Source organism: Anguilla rostrata, chromosome 19, assembly GCF_018555375.3.
Source record: "Anguilla rostrata isolate EN2019 chromosome 19, ASM1855537v3, whole genome shotgun sequence".
In the NCBI taxonomy this organism is placed as follows: domain Eukaryota; kingdom Metazoa; phylum Chordata; class Actinopteri; order Anguilliformes; family Anguillidae; genus Anguilla; species Anguilla rostrata.
In genome coordinates, this window is record NC_057951.1 from 3,139,152 (window position 1) to 3,162,680 (window position 23,529).

General features: G+C 43.9%; 1 protein-coding gene across 4 annotated transcripts; it reads left to right on the forward strand.

Annotated features, from left to right (window-relative positions):
- The first annotated feature begins 10,004 nt into the window (after window positions 1-10,004).
- Window positions 10,005-15,307, forward strand: LOC135245548 (leucine-rich repeats and immunoglobulin-like domains protein 3). Of its 4 annotated transcripts, none has more exons than XM_064318655.1 (4): window positions 10,005-10,534; window positions 10,923-11,149; window positions 15,022-15,093; window positions 15,202-15,307. In XM_064318655.1, the coding sequence occupies exons 2-4, from the start codon at window positions 10,956-10,958 to the stop codon at window positions 15,278-15,280; spliced, it is 345 nt and encodes a 114-aa protein (XP_064174725.1). In that variant the 5' UTR covers window positions 10,005-10,534; window positions 10,923-10,955; the 3' UTR covers window positions 15,281-15,307. The 4 variants fall into 4 exon arrangements, with proteins under 4 accessions (XP_064174725.1, XP_064174722.1, XP_064174723.1 ...); XM_064318652.1 differs by lacking the exon at window positions 10,005-10,534 and adding an exon at window positions 10,541-10,802; XM_064318653.1 differs by lacking the exon at window positions 10,005-10,534 and adding an exon at window positions 10,541-10,747.
- The last annotated feature ends 8,222 nt before the right edge of the window (window positions 15,308-23,529 follow it).

Genomic DNA, 23,529 nt, shown 5'->3' on the forward strand with positions numbered 1-23,529 from the left:
GAAAGAGAGGCTCATGGGAGGCATGTGCTGTTCGTGCACATGGGCCGGCCATATGCTGCTTCAGCAAACACACGCAACATATTCAAGGGTAAAGACACATTTTTTCCAACAAAGCCAACTTTTTCATAAAAAGCATGAAAACTTCAAGCACATGAAGGTTGTTAAACAATTCAGGCGGAGTAGCAGATGATAAAATTACCACGGGTGCATCGCCATAAAGTTGGGTTTCATTTTTTTGTTTGTTTGTTTTGATGTTAGCAGGATTACAGGAAACAGTTCTGATTGAGGTGTTACACGCTAATTCGTAGTCTCAGTTTGCTAGTGCTCATTTGACGCTGACCCTTTGTTTTTCTTTTGGGGAAAATGCTACGCTTGCTAATGTAGAGTTACAATGCAAATGGTGCTCCTTCCCTGTAGCCAGGCCGCTGAAAACACTGGCCCCCGGGTCCAGCTGCGCTAACTGTTTTAACAGCTGCTGCTGCTTCGCTGTGCGCTCTGCTGGGCTCCGTATCCCATGTCCCCCAGGCCCCGCCCCGCCGGTCCCATCAGGAGAGGGTCTCAGTAAGATTGTTTAATCTTATTTTCATTTTGAAAGATTTGAGCCCACAACCTGAGAACACTGTGCTCAGGACTGTAAAAATGTACTATAATATAATATAATAATATAATATAATAATATAATATAATAATATAATATGATATGATATGATATGATATGTATGATATGATATGATATGATATGATATAAATATAAATGTAATATAAAATATAATAATGTAATATAAAAATGTATATGTATGTTTACAATTGTAAATAAATACTTTAAATTTAATCCATTTGTTCATTTAATTCTCCAATGTCTAGGCTAATCAAAAACAACACGGAAACTGACATAATATCTGAGGAACCCGGAAAGTGAAGTGAAAGTGAGTATATCCATTTTTTAACTACCAAGGTCATTTTGATATATACTTTAACATTATAATTGTCCTGAATACATTACATTACATTACAGGCACTTGGCAGACACTCTTATCCAGGGCGACGTACAACAAAGTGTATAACCAAAACCAGGAACAAGCGTGTTGAAAACCCTAGAGGGAAGTACAGTTCCAAGTGCAGGGAACGACCGCGTAGTTTAACTTGGACCCTGTAGGTTAATCTGATTAACACAACAAAAAACAGCAACAAAGCAGTCTATGCAAATAAAACAAGCAATAGTTATTGCACTAGTGCCTGCCTACTCAACTACGTCAACTAAGATAAACAGCTTACCTAGCTACAACCCTAAGATTACATTGAATATATGTATCAGCTACAATAAATGTTTGCATAGGCTACTAATCTTGATTTGTCACCAATTAATTAATCAGCAACTAGAAAATTTAAGGTGACAAAGTAAAGAAACTGAAGGACGAAGTAAACAAAGTGTGTAATTCATTAGAAACGTATCTGAATAAATGCAGACTTCATTGCCATTTATTTCTTGTCTTGGTAAATGATGTTTTTTAAAAATCGTAATTACAACAGCCGTTAGAAATGAACGTTTCGTCCAAGAAAAGTTAACAATGACAAAGTTAACAGTTAACAAAGACCGGTTGGCCCGCAGTGATTTTGTCATTGGACTTAAGTCCTGTGATGAGGTTATTGCTTTGGAATAGCAGTAATTCATTTGATCAGATTCAATTTTACCCTGAAGCAACATACTGAGTGACCCCAAAAGCCAGCCATGCCCCACATATGTGCCCCACATTCTCGATCTGATATCGATTTTCTCCCAGCATGACCCAATTTTTCCTACGAAGGCATTCATGGGATGCGATACAGAACCTGTTTTTTTTTTTTTAATGAATGTTCCAATCCACACTTCAGTGTAAAAAAAATCACTTGCCAAATTTGAAACCAAGAAATTCTGAACGTTGTTTGTTTGCACTGCTTTCGTCAGATGCACGTGTAAATTTCCCTCACCAGTGTGGAAGACTGCATTTAAAAGCACATCACAGCGTTAAGTAGACTCGTTTCATCTTTAAAAAAATATGAAAATGGACCACCAGTTTGAGAGATTTCTTAGTGAATCGCTGTTTTGATTAAAATGTGAAAATACAAATGTGGAAACCACCAACGGGCTTGCAGGAACCAAAAGATAATTTCTCAATAATTACGAGAAGCATGCGTCGTACCCATGATAGATTCTTTACCGAACACCAAACGCTTCATGTGTTGCTCCAGCAAGCGCATGGCTTGCTCTTCTGCGGGCCACAGACCTCATTTGGAGTGTGGAGCACTTTCTGCCGCCGCTCCCCACCCGCAGCCGCACACGTGCGCGGGGTCCCCCGCGTCACCGTGACGACAGGCCCCTGTCCTCGAAGGTGCCAGAGCCCGGGAATATTCGGAGGGAGTGGCCTCGTTCAAATGTGTGCAGAGTTAAAGGCAGTCCTGTGTCTGCTGTGTAACATTAACGTATGTCAGCATGCATGTAAGCCACTCCCAGACTCTCAGTTTAAACGCCTGTGCATCAGCACTGCAAATGCTGCATGTGTGCAAGTATAAGAGACAAAACCTTTCACCAGCTCTTTGGCCATTCTTTCAGCAACTGCTTTTGACTACATCAGGAGGATTCGACCATACCTCACTACCCCCAAGCTGCTTGTCCAGGCTATGGTGACCTCCCGCCTTGATTACTGCAACTCGCTCCTCGCAAGCCTGCCAGCTTGTGCCATACAGCCACTACAGATGATTCAGAATGCCGCTGCCCGACTCATCTACAACCTTCCCAAATTTTCCCACGTCACTCCTCTGCTGCGATCACTCCACTGGCTACTGGTCGCTGCCAGAATCCGGTTCAAAGTCCAGATCCTCGCCTACACTGCAGCCAACAGGACAGCCCCTATCTACTTGCAGGACATGATTCGATTCTACACGTCTGCTCGACCACTCCGCTCTGCAGCAGCAGGGTGCCTTACACCCCCTCCCACCCATGTAAAGGGATCACAGAGCTTCTCCACCCTAACTCTCCAGTGGTGGAACGAACTCCCCGTCCCTCTTCTAACCTTTCCCTCGCTACCCATTTTCCGTCGTGGTCTGAAGACGCATCTCTTCAGACTATAGCTGGACTAACTACCACCAATCTGTATATCATTTCACTTAAAATCGCCCCCTTTCATGACACTCATGTTACATGTAGAACTGTGTTACCCAAGTAATTATTCAATGTCAACAAAGAGTTCTCACTAAGCTCAAGGAACATTTGTTAATAATAATCTGTACGAGACTTTTCATAGTACCCAAAACCATTTAAAGAAAGGTAAAAATAACCTCTATGATTTGCAAATGAATGTGTACTGGCGTTTCTTCTTATAAAAACAAACAAAAATGCACTTAAGGCAAATTAAAAATGCTACAAAAATGAACGCACCAAACTATTTCTGACACAAAAAAAAACAAAACAAAACTAGGCTTATTTGTGATTCTGACTCAGGGAGATGCATTTGATCGAATCCAGGCCTGGTATTTCGGCACTTCCCTGTGCAGGAGCAGCTTTCAGACTTCCGCAGAACGTGAAGTATATCAGCCTGCCCTCAGTCCCCACCCCCCTTACTGTTTTTACTGGCGGGATAGTACCTGGGCATGCTGGGTAATCGCTTCTACCGCCATTGCTATTCTGAGCATAATGGCTGGCAGTCGGCCATTGTGACCATTAGCAAGGGGGAAGCGGAGTGAGCAAACAACCCTCATCCACCCTTCTTAGGACCTCCCTGCAGTCGGTTGGCATACCCAAGCTTCTCTGCTCATGTTTCTCCGAGCTGCACGCTGAGCTGGAGTTTGAGGCCTTTATGCTGCCTGTAGCAAGGAGACGGGCTTCTCATTCAGGGCCGTAGGAGAGCACAGCTCTACAGTGGCAGTGTGAGATTTTGAGTGCACAGTTCTGCAGTGGCACAGTGAGTCTGAGTGCACAGATCTGCAGTGGTGCAGTGATTTTGAGTGCACAGCTCTGCAGTGGCAGTGTGTGATTTTGAGTGCACAGCTCTGCAGTGGCGCAGTGATTTTGAGTGCACAGCTCTGCAGTGGCGAGGTGATTTTGAGTGTAAAGCTCTGCAGTGGCGCAGTGATTTTGAGTGCACAGCTCTGCAGTGGCGAGGTGATTTTGAGTGTAAAGCTCTGCAGTGGCGCAGTGATTTTGAGTGCACAGCTCTGCAGTGGCACAGTGATTTTGAGTGCACAGCTCCACAGTGGTGCAGTGATTTTGAGTGCACAGCACTGCAGTGGCACAGTGATTTTGAGTGCACAGCTCCACAATGGCGCAGTGATTTTGAGTGCACAGCTCTGCAGTGGCAGTGTGTGATTTTGAGTGCACAGCTCTGCAGTGGCGCAGTGATACAGTGATTTTGAGTGCACAGCTCCACAATGGCGCAGTGATTTTGAGTGCACAGCTCTGCAGTGGCAGTGTGTGATTTTGAGTGCACAGCTCTGCAGCGGTGGAGTGATTTTGAGTGCACAGCTCTGCAGTGGCAGTGTGTGATTTTAAATGCACAGCTCTGCAGTGGCACAGTGATTTTGAGTGCACAGCTCTGTAGTGGCAGTGTGTGATTTTGAGTGCACAGCTCTGCAGTGGCGCAGTGATTTTGAATGCACAGCTCTGCAGTGGCGCAGTGATTTTGAGTGCACAGCTCAGCAGTGGCACAGTGATTTTGAATGCACAGCTCTGCAGTGGCGCAGTGAGTCTGAGTGCACAGATCTGCAGTGACGCAGTGATTTTGGTGTTCCAGCTCTGCAGTGGCAGTGTGTGATTTTGAATGCACAGCTCTGCAGTGGCGCAGTGGTTATGAGTGCACAGCTCTGCAGTGGCGCAGTGATTTTGAGTGCACAGCTCTGCAGTGGCGCAGTGATTTTGAGTGCACAGCTCTGCAGTGGCGCAGTGGTTATGAGTGCACAGCTCTGCAGTGGCGCAGTGATTTTGAGTGCACTGCTCCGCAGTGGCAGTGTGTGATTTTGGTGTTCCAGGGCCGTGGGGGTGTCCTTCTCTTTGGCCTACTGCAGAATGTAGGGCTACAATCAGTGCGGTAACTGGAAGGACTGTTTTGAGTGAGAAAAGGCTGACATTGGCTCATCCCATCTACTGAGGTACAGACTACAGACTGGCTCCAGCTGATTCCTGCACCATAAACATTACATTGTAAGCATTTACAGGTGCTTTTTACATACTATCCATTAATACAGCCGGATATTTTTGGAATTCAAGTTAAGTATCTTGTCCAAGGGTACAACATCAGTGTCCTACCAGGGAATCAAAACTGCAGCCTTTGAGATTCAAGCCTAGTTTCATAACTATTATACACTGCCAGCCAAATCCGAGATAATGCCAGATATTTCCCCTCCATCACCATTATTTTCAAAGGTTGGATAGTACTCCAGGGTTTGTAGTTGGAAGCTGGATCTATACCCCAGCAATAGATTCCTTCAGTGCAGGTACATGTATTTATTTTTTCAGTGAGTGTGATGTATTGACACAAACAATATGACACTGACCTATCGCTTGTGCGCTTTGTGTGTGGCTTGTTGTGCCATCAGTGTTTCTTTATGTACGGGAAACTCAAACTATTGCTTATCAGAAGAACAAGCAGGAATCGCAAGCAAAGGTCTATCCATCACAGCAGATCGAAAGACTCGCAAAATTCTCATTGACATCTCTCATCCTGCAAACCACCTCTTTAAGCCCCTTCCTTCTAATAAGAGGCTGAGGAGCATTCAGACCCCGTTGCGAAAAGCGCCCCCTATAGGCCATACTGCACTATAACTCTGCAAGGCTGTGTCGGCTCATCCACAGTATGGGAGCATTCAAGCCCCATTATGAAAAGCGCCCCCTATAGGCCATACTGCACTATAACACTGCAAGGCTGTGTGGGCTCATCCACGGCATGGGAGCATTCAGGCCCCATTATGAAAAGCGCCCCCTATAGGCCATACTGCACTATAACACTGCAAGGCTGTGTGGACTCATCCACAGTATGTGGTGAGAATTAAGCAAATGCTGTAGAAGAAGTACGAAAAAGTATGTTTTTCAAAAAAATTTTAATGTCAGAAAATCAGTATAGTGATATCATTTGTTCAAAATGTGGGGGTAGACATGCGGGGAAAATTTGGTGAATGTACAAATGGCATGGCCGTAATAATTATTTCAAAGTTGCAAGTGGCACTGTAGCGCCGCCTAGAGGGCGAGTTGCATGCTTGTCGTGCATAATAAATTAGCAGCAATACCAAACATACCTGCCAAATTTCGGGAGGTTCTGAGCATGGTAAAGGGGTGAAAATGTAAGAAGAAGAAGAAGAATCCTAGCCAAACCAATAGGGATCCTACGCACACCCTTGGTGCTTTGCCCCCGAATGCCACCTAGAGTGTCGGTTGCAAGCGTGTGATGCATTATACATTGGCAGCAATACTGAACTTGCCTGCCGAATTTCGTGCATGTTTGAGCATGGGAAAGGGGGGGGGGGGATGTAGGGATAAGCAGAAGAAAAATAAAAAAAGAAGAACAACAATCCCTTGGTGCTTGGCCCCCTAATAATCCTAGAAAAAACAATAGGGGCCCTACGCACCTTTGGTGCTTGACCCGCTAATAATAATCCCAGCAGAAAAAATACTAATTAGTATTAGTAATAATGAACTGCAGCCCAGTGCTTCTCAATAAAAATAGATACATAAAACATACAAAAATTTATATTTTACAAAAACAAACAAAAAAGTTGAATAAAAAGTTAACACAAAACAGAAGACAGAAATCTGGTTCAAGCCTCAAAGATGAAAAGTGTGACATCTGTACAAATGCACAGGACAGTTCAATGTGTTTCCTGGGTCAATACCTTTCAATTTACAATTCAAAGTGCCTTTGGGCAGCCTTTGCTCTAAATAATGGAATATTACAATGTTGTAGTTAACAGGAATCGATTTATTCCAGCTGATTTATTCAATGTAATGACTGTTTCTTTTTTGTTGTTGTTTTTTAACCTCTTCGTGCAATCCCCCTAGTGGCCATGACATCATCTACAACTACACTACACTACCCAAGCATGACACAGTGGACAATGACGTCTATCTGGGCATATTGGAAGGTATGCCAATACAAAGGTTAAAATGCTGCTCACTTTGTAGCGAAATAAATAAAAAGAATTTTTGTGGAATTATACAATGTCATTCTACTATCAATATCTGCTACTATATGTGGAATAAATAAACAATCTTACCATTGGTTTTACATGTAAAGACGTCCCTTTCAAAATCCAGTGGTCATTTATAGTCTTGAACAATCTGCTGAAGAAATAAATATGCAAACAGAAAGCGGGGATAGGTATTTATAATGGCGAGGTGTAAAGCCCGTCTTGCATTTTACGCCATGGTAAATCCTTTCACTTCTTTCTGATTGGATTGATAACTTTTTAGCATGTAGAGGACAGTACAAGCTTTCCAATGGTATATGGAATGTTTCATTTGAAATTTATTACAAAGGGTGAGATCCCTGCGTATCTGTGCGAGTGGTTCCTTGAACACAGCATTGTGCATTCAACCGTAACATTACACAGTAATATGCAAGCACTCGTTAAGGCACAATTGTTTTTGGGAGATTTTTACAAATTTTGCCAACTCATCAGCATGGCTACAGCAAATTCACTGTGGGCTGGTTCAGAAAAATAGGAATGACGAAGTGTAGCTAGTATATATTGGAACATATACGTATTACATTTCGGGCTATATTTTAACGATCTAAGCGCACGGTCTGAAGCGCATGGCGCAAGTGCATTTAGGGCGTGTCCAAATCCACTTCGCTAGTTTAACGTCGGATAATCTGAGCGCAAAGTAAGGCGCATGGTTCAAAGGGGTTGTACATATTAGTCTCTTAATTAATCAAAGATGTGTTTTGGGCGTAACATGAAATGAACCAATCAGAGTGTCATCTCCCATTCCCTTTAAAAGCCAGGTGCGCTTGCACCTTGGCGGATTGCTATTATAATGGCGGATTTGCGAAGTAGTAGGAAAGAACGCTTCTCTGCAGAGTAAACGGACCATTATGACATGTTTTTTTTTTTTTAATATCCCGCCCTGTTGACCCGCCTATGTTACTATTACTACTATCTAACAGTAAAATACTGCGCCATTGACTTAAGACCATGTTTTTGTTGGTCAATCGCGCAATCGTTTTCCGCTGTCTCAAGATAGCAATGCGCCAACAATGCGCCTGATCACACCTCATTTTAAGACCAACACGCCCATGGGAGCTCAGATGGGCGCAAGTACATTAGCTATTTAAACAACGTGGGCGCTGGACGGGAAAATTACATCTGCGTCGGTCTGAAACTAGCAACGACACTTGCGTTGCGCTTGGCGCCGCTTTGCGCCGGGTGTAAGATAGAGCCCTTCAGTTTTTATGTTCTGTCATATTTTTGAGCTGTTAGTATAGAATGTTAATGGCATGGAACATACTCATTCAAATTTACTGTGTGCTGATATATGCTAGAAAAAAATTATCTTTGAGTGATCATAACGGTAACATGCCGCCCAATCCTCGTGCAGCAAAAGATTCCAAACTCTAGAGTACAGAAAAACATTCAAATGTCAATGGTTACATATTTAGGTATGTGTACCACAATGTGTCACAATGTTTTTGCATTATTTTTCATAAGTGATATCAATGTTTCATCTTAAAACCTCATGAAAGGGCACATTTATATGCTTTACAATGGGCAAAAATTTTATTCAAAGAGGTTTTGCATAGGTTTTTGGACACCTAGATATCTTAGACCCGTGCACTGATGGAAAGATAGTAATTCTCGCTTTGAAGTGTTTCCAAAGTAAGTTTCATAAGTCAAAACTGTTTATTTGTAATTAAATATACTATTATGTTAAGATTTACAGAAATGCACAATTTAGATATTTTGGATAGATTTGCACACTAAGGGACGACTTACTTTTTGCTTCATAAATCTTTAGCAGCTCAGCATATCCCCCTAAGGTTTTGCATACTTGTGGTCAAGAAGTTCAGGATATGTATAGTTTTACCTGCTCTATATGTGATTCCTCAGTATTTCATTTTAAACTGAAGGAGAACAACTTCATTTTAGCATTCTAAGTTAGTATTGTAAATGGTACAACTGTCTTGCTTCATTTGTGCCATTTCCCAAGTCTCTGTGATGCACACAACTGGCGTTATAAAGCCTTAAATAGAAAACCCCCTAAATGGGCAAGGATTGGCCAGATTGGCCAGTTCACTAAAAAGGAATGCCATTTGAGAAATGTATTTCATAATCTGTGTGTAACCCAACGTGAATCTGGTCTGTGTTTTGTTGTTTATCATCTGTATTTGCTTCAGGTTATGTCTTTTTTTGCCTAGTATGATAAATGAAAAGTAATTTATAATGCCAGTTCAACCTTGAAACCTTGTTTCATTTTAATTTTTTTTTTTTACATATTATCCAGATTTATGGTCCCCTATGCCAGTGGTTTTCAACCCTGGTCCTGGGGGCACACTGTGTATGCTGGTTTTCGTTCCAACCACAATTGCAATCTCAGAATTTTAACAAGCTGTTAATTTTTCTTAATTATGTGTTTTTCATGTTAAAAGGAATTATTTACCCTCTTAAGCCACATTATGTCAGAAATTGCTAGGCATGGCATGAAGAATAAAACAATCACTTAAAAAGAGGTAACATTTTTAACAGATCAAATTAACAAGGGGAATTAATAGGCTCCTAATTAGGTTGCTGAATACATGTGTTTAAGTGCTTTAAGTGCATAATATTTCCCTTAAACTAATTGGCACAATACAGGTTTGACTCGTTATCATTTTCTTTGTTTTTGAATTCTTCGTTATTTATCAAATGATTAGATTTAGTGGCCAGGTGTCCACACTTTCCCCCAACTTTCCCCTGTTGATTTGCCTCAGTCTTTATTTTGATTAGTTAAAATTTTTTTAAACTTCTTTACGTAATCGTCTGCAATATAGCACAATGTGAATATGGGACTTTTATTCTTTATGGCATGCATAGCTGTTTCTGACACAAGGTGGCTTAAGTGGGCAAATAATCCCTCTGACATGAGAAGCACCTAATTAAGGAAAAATAATAGTTTAAAATTCTGAGATTGCAATTGTGGTTGGAACGAAAACCAGCATACACAGTGTGCCCCCAGGACCAGGGTTGAAAACCACTGCCCTATGACTTCATTATAGTGGACTTTTTTAAATACGGAGTATTACATATTTTTGCATACAGTTTATTTCTGTATTGCTGTACAATCCCAATAAATTCCCGGGTAGCCTATATTTGAGCCAGTCTAACAGTTTCGCTGGTTTCACAGTTGCTAAAACACAATTGTTAAAAAAAAAACAAAAACAAAGAATCAAACAAATAATAACCTAATTCGTTTAAAAATGAACAAATTGTGTTTAATGTTATGAACGTTTATGTAGGGTAAATATTCGCTTAACATGCGCAAACCTTTCTCTAAAGTAATGCACGTAGCATTGTTCCAGCGACAACAGAGACGGTGGGTTTTTCACTTTTTATTTAAAGTTTACTTTGGGCACTGAAGCCATTTGAACTGTGTGTCCCGAATCCCATTTTCAAGCCCCCCTTCACCATTGTTTTTGAGTCATACGCCGCAGTTGCGCAATCCATTGGGCCGCGGTGGGGAGTCTGGAACGTAATTGCTGCAACGAGAGCAAAGAAGTGAGGTTCAGGCAGAAAAAGTTTTCTGTTGGTATGGAGAGTGCGGTTTTCTGCTTACACTGTTTTACTGTTTCAACTGAACGAAGGTGAATGCCTGCTTGGGAATAAGAAACTACACCACCGTCAAATCTAAATGTGTTATTTTTCTCCATGGAATTTCAACTCTCTTGGATTTGTCGTGTTTGAGGATTTTTTTTTCTTTTTAGTATTCAGGCGTAGCTACTTTGCGAACGTCTAAAATGTCGGCTGCAAAGCAGTCCGGCGCCGCGAAGTTGCCCATCGTGTTTCTGCTGTTCTCGGGGCTGGATTTTACCCTCGGAGTGGGCGAGAGGGCCTGCCCGTCTCCGTGTACGTGTGTACGGGACCAAGTGGACTGCAGTCGGCTGAAGTTGGGGAAAGTCCCAGAAAATCTCCCTCCGTGGATCGTACAGTTGTAAGTGATGGGCTTTTGTTTGAATCTTCCATCGAATCTCTGACGGTCTCGCTTATAAGAGAGAGGATGCGTTTTCTTCATTTTACTACTGGTGTAGCCTGGGCTAGTCGCGATGTGCCTTGCACAGGTTCGAAACTATGAAGGACGAAAACTGTAATTTTACATTTAATGTGAACACGTGCTGCAGGGTTTCCACTTCCATCATAGTTTATGTTTTTCTCACGGTATTGTCATCCCAGAAACTGCGCTTTAAAGAAAATGTTATACAATTCTGGGTTAGTTTATTTTTTTAAGTGAGAAGGAAAAAAATCCCTGCCATTTTAGAAGCATAATCCTTGTACTAGCAGTAACTATCAGGTTTATGGAGGTGTGAAGGCAAGATATTACGAAATATCGAATTAATGTGCCATGATAATCATCTGACAAAACATAATGGGGTTCGTTTATTTTTTTAAACATGTCTCTTGGATTAGTAACTTCGTCCATTGATCATTCTCAAAGCTATGATAGTCGGTACTTTGGTGGTAAAACAGGACATTTGAAGTTTTAACTTAGTCGTGTACAAATTATTTCGACGAGTAGCCTAAAGCTTTTTTTTTCTATTTCACAACTTCAGCTTAATACGTATAGCCTGCATTGTTATTAGGCTACTACTTATATGCCTAACTCGCAGTTGAAATAAAATTGTAATGTGCATATCCAATTAAGTAAATGCTATTGAGTGTACGTGATTTGCATCTTGTGAGTTGGAGGAACGCTATGTCACCTTCTGGGGGGAAACGGGCAACTTTCAATCAGTTTGAGAAACTGCTCAGATTCCTCTCGGCGTCACGCTGAGGCGTGAATGGTCCTACTGGAAACATATGGGGACTGAGGTCTTCAGTACCTGTGGGGTGTCTTAAACGGCTTTCACATAACACAACACATCTTAAGAATGGCGATTGTTGTAGATAATGTCTTAATTCCGTTAGGTTTCCACGCGTTGCCGGCCGTCCGAGAGAAGAATAAGAAAGAAGAGATTTGACAACGGCGAATAATTTGTTTTGCTCGAGTCATACAATTTGCTCACCACAATGTTGGTTATGAGTTTCTTCTCTTCAACACTAGCATTGTTGTTCTGCCTGTACTACATGCGTTTACAAAGAAGCATCAAATAAGTTAGGCACCTTCGGTGTTGTATTACTGCAGCTTTTGCATAAAGATAGTTTGTATTATTAGATCTAAGGTTTATTATTGTTATTATTATGAACAGCAACAAGAACGATTAATCCAGAGAGATTTTTTAGAGTACATCTAGTTTAGCGGAGCTCAGTCACGTGGATAATTATTCCTGCTAATGTAGCCTTCGTCAGCGGCAAGGCTAACAATACTGTGTGCTGACCTGAATGTAAACAGCTTAATTCACAGCAAAATCCTGGGTCAGCTGCAATTGTGTAATTTCTAATTGACATAATTTATACATCACAGTCCAATTACACCTGGGTCACACCAAACACACTGAAGAGCTGGTCTGCTTGACCCACTTTACGATTACGTGTGATTTCGCAGCTTGTTTTGTTGTCTTCTTAACAATACAATGTATTAAGGCGTACATTAATCCGGACGTGAAAAAAATGTTACAGAGTCCTTAGTTTGTTTTACTGAATTAACTCATTTTCCCCAATTTATGTAAATATATAAACCGGGGAGGTTATTTCGCTTTATTTATTTTTTCCCTCAGTGAAAGATAAACAAAGTTTTATTTTTCTTTCTAAACAAGTCAAATATGTTGCTTTACACACCTTAAACTTTATTACGGGTAATGGGACAGGAGAACAAAGACGCCAACAATAGTCCAATACAAATCTGAAAGCAGTTATGTTCCCTTGTTAATGAAGCAGTAGGCCAAGCCTACCTGTTTATTTATTCTACATTCTGCATGCGAATACTTGGTTGTTCCAGGAATGTGAAGCCCAGGCCTCTTGCGTCTCCACTACAGCAAGCCGTAGAAAAAAAATCGCAGTAAAACTGTTGCGCTCAGGCCTGCTGATTTATGAGTTTCTCTCCAGCCCCAAACCCATAACTGCTGGGCCTCTGTGCCCCCCCTCCTCTGCTGAATTAGCAGCTGTAGAGCTCCTGATGGAACCGATTAAGGAGTACTCGCTGGATTTGCATTTCAGACGCGTGGAGATGGGTCCATTTCTCCGCGCCAGGAACAACACGTCCGACGATTTGCCCAAACGACGAGCCGGAAAAGAAAAACTATCTCGCGCCTTGTTTTAGCACCGTTGACTACACTTGTAAGGCTTGAAAACGTGCACTAAGTTTTTGAGTGTGGACATTATGACTTCTGCTTTTAAACTGTCGTTGTCTTACCGAAAGCAGACGGTACTGGAATTTACTATCACTCATGAAAGTTTTATTTTCGCACTTCTCTAGTTACACAGAACTCTCAACTTAAGACCACTTCCATCAAAATGCACGTTGGGTGGCTGTGAGAATTGAAAACTCGGGAAAAATGTTTGGTTGGGCAGAGCTAGCGACATTCTAGACCGCTGAACAAATAAACCACAACGTGCCTGGTACGGTATTCACCAGGTACACTTTGGGAAGACAGATTCTTCTTTCATAATAGGCATTTTTGTTGAGTGTACATCGTCTGCATACTTAAAAAGATTAAAAAGAGAGAGAACCCCATGGCCACTCTCGTATTCAGCAGAGTCTTCATCTTAAAATCAACTCTGATCGAGGACTTTAACACTAGTAGAGTACATATTGTTAGAGTTGATTCAACACTGATTAACAGCAGTTGATTTAACAGTAGTAGTTTTTCTGTGTATGCACAGAAAAAGTACCCTCAGTCATTAAAAGTGCACAGGACAGAAGGACAAAACAGGCCAACAAATGGACAGGAGTGATTTCACGGGAACTTAAAGGCCTCTCTCACCTCCCTCTCTCTTTCTCTCCCCCCTTTCTTCCTCTCTCACTCCTTCCTCTCATGCTCTGTTTCTCCCTCTGTCTATCTCTCCCTGTTTCTCTCCCCCACTCTTCCCTCCCTCTTTCTCCCACACCCTCTCTTTCTCTTGCTCTCTCACTCTGAGAATAGATGGCCTGTTGTTTTTCTCAGTTTTCCTTGATGGGTTCCAGATGGTAGGGGGGCTCTGGCTCTGCTGCATCGATGGCACTCGATTTGGGGTGGGGGGGCCTCTGATTCTGCAGCGTTGGGGGCACTCGTACGGCGGGGTGGGGTGGGGGGGGGTTTGCTGTCACCTTGCGCTGCCTTCACTTCAGATTCAACAGCTCCTCCCTACGTTGTCTCATAAGAACATGGGCAGTGGTAAATGATGCACCGATGTGTAATGACTGTAATGTGTAATGACGTAATGACTGTAATGTTTAATGAAGTAATGTATAATGACCGTAATGTGTAACGACCATAATGTGTAATGACTGTAATGTGTAATGACTGTAATGTGTAATGACGTAATGACTGTAATGTTTAATGAAGTAATGTATAATGACCGTAATGTATAATGACCGTAATGTGTAATGACCGTAATGTGTAATGACCGTAATGACCGTAATGTGTAATGACCGTAATGTGTAATGACCGTAATGAGTAATGACTGTAATGACCGTAATGTGTAATGACCGTAATGTGTAATGACTGTAATGATGTTGGCAGGTTGAATCCCAGGTGCTGCTGTTGTACCCTTCGGAAAGATGCTTAAGCTGAATTTCTTCAGTAAAATGTCCGGCTGGGTCGATGGATTGTCTGAAAGATGTGTACGTCGCTCTGGCTTGGGGCATCCGGTAAATCCCTAAAATGCGATGAAATGCTCTGAGGTGTGAAGTGTGTTTTTTTTTTTTCCCCTGTGAATCTCTCTCTGCAGGGATCTGAGCCGCAACCGACTGCAGTCGCTCCGCAGCTCTCTGTTCACCGGACCGTGTGACCTCGGCGAAATGTGAGTGCGCTCTCCGCTCCCCCGCGCCGCCCGCGGGCGGAAACAGACGGGCCGCCGCCGCCGTGCGCTCCCGCCCTCCGGTCTGACAGGCGCTCTTTTCCCTTTCAGAAAGCTGAGCCACAACGAGCTGGACGCCGTGCCGGACCTGGGGCCTTGCTCTGCAAACGTCACTCTGCTCAGTTTGTGAGTGTGGCCCTTTTCCAGTGCTCTTCCCCCCCCTCCCCGTGGCTGAGCCTGAATTTGGGTTTTTGTTATTTGTTAATTACCTCCAAAAACCTTTCTTGTTGTCTTACTTTGTTGCCCTTTTTCATTGCCCCCCCCCACACTTTGCCTCCTCCACCTTCATTGCCCCTCCCCCACACTCTTCTGCCCCCCACATCTTCTGCCCTCCCACACTCTTCTGCCCCTCCCACTCTTCTGCCCCTCCCCACACTCTCTTGCCCTCCCCATTGTCGCCCTCCCCCACTCTCTGCCTCCCCACACTCTTCACTCTCCCCCTGCCCCCCCCACTCTCATTGCCCACCACACTCTTCATTGCCCCTCCCCCACACTCTCTGCCCCCCCCAACTTCATTGCCCCTCCCCCACACTCTTCATTGCCCCTCCCCCACACTCTTCATTGCCCCTCCCCCACACTCTTCATTGCCCCTCCCCCACACTTTTCATTGCCCCTCCCCCACACTCTTCATTGCCCCTCCCCAACCTTTCATTGCCCCTCCCCCACACTTTCATTGCCCCTCCCCACATCTCATTCCTCCCCAATCTTCATTGCCCCTCCCCACACTCTTCATTGCCCCTCCCCCACATTCTGCCCCTCCCCCACACTCTTCATTGCCCCTCTTTTTGGTGTCCTTCCTAAAAGCTATCCTGGTTGCATTTACTTGGTGGTATACCCTTTACCTGGACTCTTGGAGGTGACATTATAGCTGTGCCAGTCTTGGATTCTGTTTGTTCAGGAGTTGTAGCTTTAAAAATGTTGATGCACGTTCATGACAAGGTATGTGGAGAAGCTGGGGGTTGGGGGTGAGTCTCTTTCCCTGTGGGCAGGGTCAAGGGGCGTTATCATTTTCAAAAAGTTTTCACAGCTTTACAACTGTTGAGAGTTGCCTACTGCCGTTTCAAGTAATTTAAATGAAATGTCCACATAGGAGTAGGTCTCTGGAATATTTTGACAGGTAAATGCTGATACAGAGTATGCTCTACAGTAGTATGGAGAAACCCTGCTTGACTTGATGAAATGAGCTCATCATGCATACTGTTGAGTTTGTTATGAGATCCCCCCGGGCCCCAGAGCAGTATTCTTAAGATAATATATTTTCTGGTGGAGTCCCAAGCAAAGTATTCTTTGCATCTTTTGGAAGGGTATAAGTGTGGCGCCGTGTGCAAAGTACTCAAAGTTTTTTCTCTTCATCAGCCTGACAGGAAAATCGCTGGCATCTCCTCCGTTGAGTCGGCCATTTTAGCGCCAAATAGCCAATCGAAGACTATTCAAGTTTTTTTTTTTGTCCTTGAAGTACGTTAGCGAGAATGCTTGTGTGTGGTATTTCCCATTGGACGGAGAACAGAGTGTGGAAGAGCTGGCTTACGACTCCCATTTCAGCAGTGGGGGGGGGGGGGCTTTTAATGGAAAGCAGACCTTACACTGCTCTGCAGGCTGCGGCACAGAATGCACAACTGCATGTGTGTACAGATGACGCCTGCATGCGCAGAACTGCGTGTGTGCAGATCACATCTGCATGCATCTACTCAACTGCGTGTGTAGATCACATCTGCATGCATGCGCATAACTGCGTGTGTGCGGATCACGTCTGCATGCGCGGTTCTGAGTGCTGCTGCAGGGCCGATTGCATTACTGCGTGCGTGCACCATGTCTGCCTGACTGTTTAAACCAGAACTAAGTCAGAGATTCCACCATGTCTGCCTGACTGTTTAAATCAGAACTATGTCAGAGATTCCACCATGTCTGTCTGACTGTTTAAATCAGAACTAAGTCAGAGATTCCACCATGTCCGCCCGACTGTTTAACTCAGAACTAAGTCAGAGATTCCACCATGTCTGCCTGACTGTTTAAATCAGAACTAAGTCACAGAGAAGCCACCATGTCTGCCTGACTGTTTAAATCAGAACTAAGTCACAGAGAAGCCACCATGTCTGCCTGACTGTTTAAATCAGAACTAAGTCAGAGATTCCACCATGTCTGCCTGACTGTTTAAATCAGAACTAAGTCAGATTCCACCATGTCTGCCTGACTGTTTAAATCAGAACTAAGTCAGAGAGAATCCAAGGTGTCTGGCTGGCTGTTTAAATCAGAACTAAGAGGTACTGGATACCCCTGCTCTTTTTGGCCTGTCCACTAATGAGAGCAGGAGGCAGGGAGAAATCTGGAATGCACCAAAAAGGAATAAAAATTCACAAAATGTAGTAATGCTTCTTTTAGAAGGCTCTATTGTTTTTGCCATCTTATTAATTATTTACAGAAGCGTGGAGTCTGACGGCACGGGGAAAGTATGTGGGAATTCAGTGTGGTTGTGCGACTCTAATCCTTTTTGGCGTCTTCGCTGCTCTGCTCTGCGAGCCGTTTTCATTCTCTCCTGCTCATTCCAGGAACTCGTTTTGCCACCCGATTCCCAATCCCTGTCGCTCACGAATGGCTCTTATCTTGTCCGCACGCACTCTGGAATATTCCTCAAGATAAATCGCTCCCAAATGCTCGTCTCGTTCATCTTAACCCTGCCAACGCATTTAGTGCGTCCTACTACAACATCCAAAAGCCGCTTGGTTACTAGGGAATGCCACGGCATGCCTGTAACACCCTAGAATGTTTTTGTTTCGGCGCACATAAACGGGAATGCACGCGCCCATTGTTTTTCTAACATATAAAGCAGAATTTTTTTTTTTTTTGTATTTGATGACGCATGGTTTCAAACCCCTGTTGTGGAAGCGGCTGCTAGAGGTTGTGGTCAAAAGCTTGGTCGGTGCATGTCCTGGCGGCAACCCAAGGACCTGTTGGAGGTCTCCATCGGTGAGGGAGGTTGTAAAAGCTGAAGAAAGGCATTGCCAGGCCTGGTTGGCTCTGGGAACCTCTGATTCAGCTGACAGGTACCAGCAGGCGAAAAAGGCCGCAGCTGCGCCAGTGGCAGAAGCAAAAGCCAGGGCTTGGGAGGAGTTTGGAGAGGCCTTGGGAGAAAGACTTTCAATCAGCCCCAAAGTTGTCCTGGAAAACCATTAGGCCCCTCAGGAGGGGAAAGCGGGACTCCGTTCAGGCTGTACTTAGCAGGAATGGTGAAACTCTGACCTCAACTGGGGATATTGTCGAAAGGTGGAAGGAACACTTTGAGGACCTCTTGAATCCAATAGACACGCCCTCCTTTTTGGAGGCTGAGCCGGAGGGCAAGCTGGGGAATAAGAGTCCATCTCTGTGGCAGAAGTCACTGGGGTAGATGGAGAGCTTCTCAGTGGCAGAGCACCAGGGGTGGATGAGATTCGTCCAGAAATGTTGAAGGCTCTGGATGTTGGTGGCGGGTCTTGGCTGACACGAATCCTCAATGTCGCGTGGAAGTCGGGAACAGTACCTTTGGAGTGGCAGACCGGGGTGGGGACCAGAGGGTGTGTTCCAATTATCGGGGAATCACACTCTTCAGCCTCCCTGTGAAAGTCTACGCCAAGGTGCTGGAAAGGAGGCTTCGGCTAATGGTCAGACCTCAGATTCGGGAGGAGCAATGCGGGTTTCGACCAGGCCGTGGAACAACCAGCTTTTTACCATCTCACAGTTATTTGAGGGGGCGTGGGAGTTTGCTTATCCAGTCTACATGTGTTTTGTGGATTTGGAGAAGGCAAATGACTATGTGGGGTATCAGCACCTGGGGTGCTGCGGGAGCATAGGGTGCCGGGCTCGTTGTGGCATGCCATTCGGTCCCTGTATACTCAGAGCGAAAGCTGTGTTTGCATTCTCCCCATTAAGTCAGTCTCGTTCAAAGTGACGGAGTGTAGCACAGTGGGTAAGGAACTGGGCTTGTAACCGAAAGGTCGCAGGTTCGATTCCCAGGTAAGGACACTGCCGTTGTACCCTTGAGCAAGGTACTTAACCTGCATTGCTTCAGTATATATCCAGCTGTATAAATGGATACAATGTAAAATGCTATGTAAAAAGTTGTGTACGTCGCTCTGGATAAGAGCGTGTGCTAAATGCCTGTAATGTAATGTAATGTAAAGTGGGTGTCTGACTCCACCAAGGGTGCGCTTTGTCTCCCCTCCTGTTCTTGGTATTCATGGACAGGATCCCAAGGCGCAGCCCAAGGTATGGAGTGTGTCCAGTTTGGGGACGTAGGAGTGGCATCTCTGCTGTTTGCCGAGGATGTTGTTCTCATCATACTGTGACCTTTGTTGCGCACTAGAGCGGCTTGCAGCTGAGTGTGATGTGGTCGGGACGAGGCTCAGTCTCAGATTGGGTTTCATTCATGAGCGAAGGAAAGGATTTGGAGATTAACTGCCATCTAGGTGCAGTGGGCACAGTAATGCGGGCATCGTATCGGACAGTAGTGCTGCTGAGGAACTGAGCGGAAAGGCAAAGGACTGGACTAAGCGGTTAGAGAATGGATGGATCGATCTATGGTTTTCAGTAATTTGAGTGCTAAATAGCAGTGGTGGGCTTTGTTTTTTTATCCTGATTGTAGTGACTTTCAGAGATTGTGGGAATGCGAATTATGGAAGCATTTTTTTTCTTGTTTTAAATTCTATGTGGGCACTTGACTGACAGTCATGCCCCAGAATATTACATAATTGTGTGTAATATCTTAATTAGCAAAAAAATTGGTTATGGAAGTGTAGTCCGTGGAAAGCATAGTGCTGCACTTGTTTGTGTGGTGTTGGTCTCAAGAGTTAAAGATGAGTAGATAAGTCTTGGAGCATTTTAGTACACAGAGATGTTTTCTTTTAAAAGGCAGTCTTTCAGCAAATGTCGAAAAGCAAGCTTCCATTTGAATGGGCTGTATTCAAGTTGCTCTTGAAAACTTTCTACTGGATTGGCAAGCCTTTCTGACAAGAAGGAAAAGCAGCAGTAATCAACCTCTCAAAGCATACGGTTATTGGATTGGCATCTGCAGAATTACTGTCAGCCATTTTAGTCATTTTTTGCAGGCCTTTGTCCAGTCTTCTGTGTCCTGTTGTAGGGATATTATATTCAGGAATCCCACTCCTGGAATTGTTTATATGGGAAATTTATTGCCTCTTTTAGGGTGCATTGAAATAACCCAGTTAGCTAACATGGAGAATTGTACAAGTGATATTGAATTTGTAGTGTGATCTTACTGTTAATAGCGGCATTTGCTTTCTAAATTGTAACCATTTGATGAGGTAAGCACAGTATATCCGCATACTCGTTGTTTGTTGCACTTGATTAATTGAGCCAATTATTTGCAATCAAAGGGGCTCTTTTTTGGTTTGTCTTTTTTTTTTTTTAAATGCATCATTTGGATTAGCTGTAGATAATGTCCACTGAACAAGTGGTCTTTGTTCCTGGTCGTAGCAAGCACTTAATTGATCAGTTAAAGCAGTCGATTACATGGTGAACTCACCTCACCTGGTTTATTGGTCCTGAATTGGTTGCGGATATTAAAACGAAAACAAAAATCCAGCAGACCCTGCGCCTATCCAGGCCAGGAATGAAGATCACTGCATTGAACTAATAATGTGGTGCATTGATGATCACCTTCCAGTCAGTTAGGTCTGACTGTGTAGTTGAGAGTTGTAGTCTCTCTGGATTCAAAGAGCAGTCTTCTGAAGACTGTTCTTAATCCTTCCTTTCAGTGATCATAAAGGCTTTGATATTCACTGGGGACCATGATTGCTTTATTGCCTTCTATGAACCTTAAATGTCCTCCTGGGATGGAGGAGAGGGTGACTCTGAAGATGCTTTTTGAAAGTTACTGGAACAGTGTCCTGTATTGAATCAACAGATTAAGGCAGTAATGTTGCTCTCTAACATTTTTTTAAATCTGAAGATTGAAGCTAGCTTGATAGCTAGCCTTCTTAGATAATGTTGTCGAGCTAACATGACTGTCTTGCCGTGTGCCTTGGCTGTGGCAAGGAGCATATCATTACATCCAGCATGGCAACTAGCTTAGCTATGTGTCCACACCTTATTCCAGGGCATATCTGATAAAGCTTACTGAAAGTGACTCAGCCAAGTTTGTCAGGTCTGCTCTTTAAATCCGGTCAGGTCTGGAATGGTCCTCCTCGCTGCCTTTCCCAAATGGGACAGTATGCGTTTGCCATTCGCTCAGACCTCCAGCTTCCTTCTCCCAGGCCCCTGTCCTCAGCCAGGTGTGTTGGGTGCTCCCTGGCCCCTGTGTTCAGCCAGGTGTGTTGGGTTCTCCCTGGCCCTGTGTTCAGCCAGGTGTGTTGGGTTCTCCCTGGCCCCTGTGCTCAGCCAGGTGTGTTGGGTTCTCCCTGGCCCTGTGTTCAGCCAGGTGTGCTGGGTTCTCCCTGGCCCTGTGTTCAGCCAGGTGTGTTGGGTTCTCCCTGGCCCTGTGTTCAGCCAGGTGTGTTGGGTTCTCCCTGGCCCTGTGTTCAGCCAGGTGTGTTGGGTTCTCCCTGGCCCTGTGCCCAGCCAGGTGTGTTGGGTTCTCCCTGGCCCTGTGCCCAGCCAGGTGTGTTGGGTCCTCCCTGGCCCCTGTGCTCAGCCAGGTGTGTTGGGTCCTCCCTGGCCTTGTGTTCAGCCAGGTGTGTTGGGTTCTCACTGGCCCTGTGCTCAGCCAGGTGTGTTGGGTTCTCACTGGCCCTGTGCTCAGCCAGGTGTGTTGGGTTCTCACTGGCCCTGTGCTCAGCCAGGTGTGTTGGGTTCTCCCTGGCCCTGTGCTCAGCCAGGTGTGTTGGGTTCTCCCTGGCCCTGTGTTCAGCCAGGTGTGTTGGGTTCTCCCTGGCCCTGTGTTCAGCCAGGTGTGTTGGGTTCTCCCTGGCCCTGTGTTCAGCCAGGTGTGTTTGCTGCAGGAAGCTGGCAGACATGGAGGTTCGGAAAACAGACCAGTCATCTGCCAAATTTTATTGATGACTTTCATCATTTCTTGGAAAATATTATTATTATTGAGAAATTCTGAGCCTGGCTAAGGCATATGTTTGCTGATAGACCTGGCTGATATACTGTTTTCTGGACTAAGTTAGAATTGGGGAAGGACAGCATTGATTCTGTCTCTGTCTTTATCTACTGAACACAGATAAGATTTTATCGTCCAGATGTAAGTGTTACTGCTGAAAATATTTTGGTTATGTACTTTATTGTTGTATATGGAGTGTTAAATAGGTTAGTGGTATTTTATAATGAGGATATTTCACACTGTAACATAAGCGTTCGTTGGTTTGCTAAGTAGTGTTTGTGTTTAATGCACCGGATGTGAACTGAACTGGAACATTGCCAAAACGTGGTGCACGGTTGAATACTGTTCTAATGGCGTCCCATCCCTGTGCAAGAAAACATCACATACTGTAGAATACAGAAAAACATACGAGAGTTAATGGTTACAGATTTAAGTACTGTACCACATTATCTGATTAAAAAAAAAAAAATCTGATATCAATGTTTCATTTTCAACCTTCATAAGGGGCACATATATATGCTTTATAATGGAGAAAAAGCATTTTATTCATTTTTGGAGAGATTTTGGATATGTTTCAGTTTGAGGCCACTGTACTGATGGAAAGCTTGTAATTTCCACTCAAATGATGCAAAAGTGAGTTTGTTGAGTTAAAACAGTTGATTTGTTGCAAAATACATGATTATGTTGTGGTTTATTTAGTCCCAGATATTGACTGTAGAATGACGTGGTATAATCTTTGAAAAATTTGGCTTGTTTATTTTGTTATTCAGTGAGCAGCATTTTCACTGCTGTATTGGCATATCTTAGGGCTATTGTCGGGGTTGTCTTGTTGCTATGACTGAATATGGTTTTTTAGCGGTGAGAGAATATTTTTATGAATGCCCAGATAGACAATATTGTCCATTATGTCATGGGTGGGGGGTGTAGTTGCAGATGAGACTGCAGGGAGGGGGTGCGTGTTAAATGAACAACCAGAGCGACAATGGTGGCGCTGCAGAACTCCGTATTCGGCATAGTTGTTGTGTATCGTCTACTAATGAAACTGAAACAACGCGTTTCTGTTTTTAACTCGTACTTGATGTCTGAGTTCAGCAATCTCAGTGCGCCGGCATCATGGCCGCTAGGGGCTTTGCGCTAAGAGGGTTAATGTTGCTCTGTGGTGTTCATATAGTGCTCCCCGAAATATGGACTGTTTCACTGTTTATTTAGTAAGGCTTGTCCGAGTGCAAACCCCACCATTCTTCATTACACAAAGTGCCAATACTCAAGCCTGCTCCCGCAATATCGCAAAGAAGTATGTTAAATACAAGCCTCAAAAACAACCTTCATTTTCCATGTGATTCCAG

What these genes read in the sequence shown, in the direction of transcription:
- LOC135245548 (XM_064318655.1), top strand. Translation starts at nt 10,956, where the DNA reads ATGTCGGCTGCAAAGCAGTCCGGCGCCGCGAAGTTGCCCATCGTGTTT. An exon ending in CCTCCGTGGATCGTACAGTT is followed by an intron (nt 11,150 to 15,021) that starts GTAAGTGATGGG and finishes CTCTCTCTGCAG; the next exon opens with GGATCTGAGCCGCAACCGAC. An exon ending in CCGTGTGACCTCGGCGAAAT is followed by an intron (nt 15,094 to 15,201) that starts GTGAGTGCGCTC and finishes TTTCCCTTTCAG; the next exon opens with AAAGCTGAGCCACAACGAGC.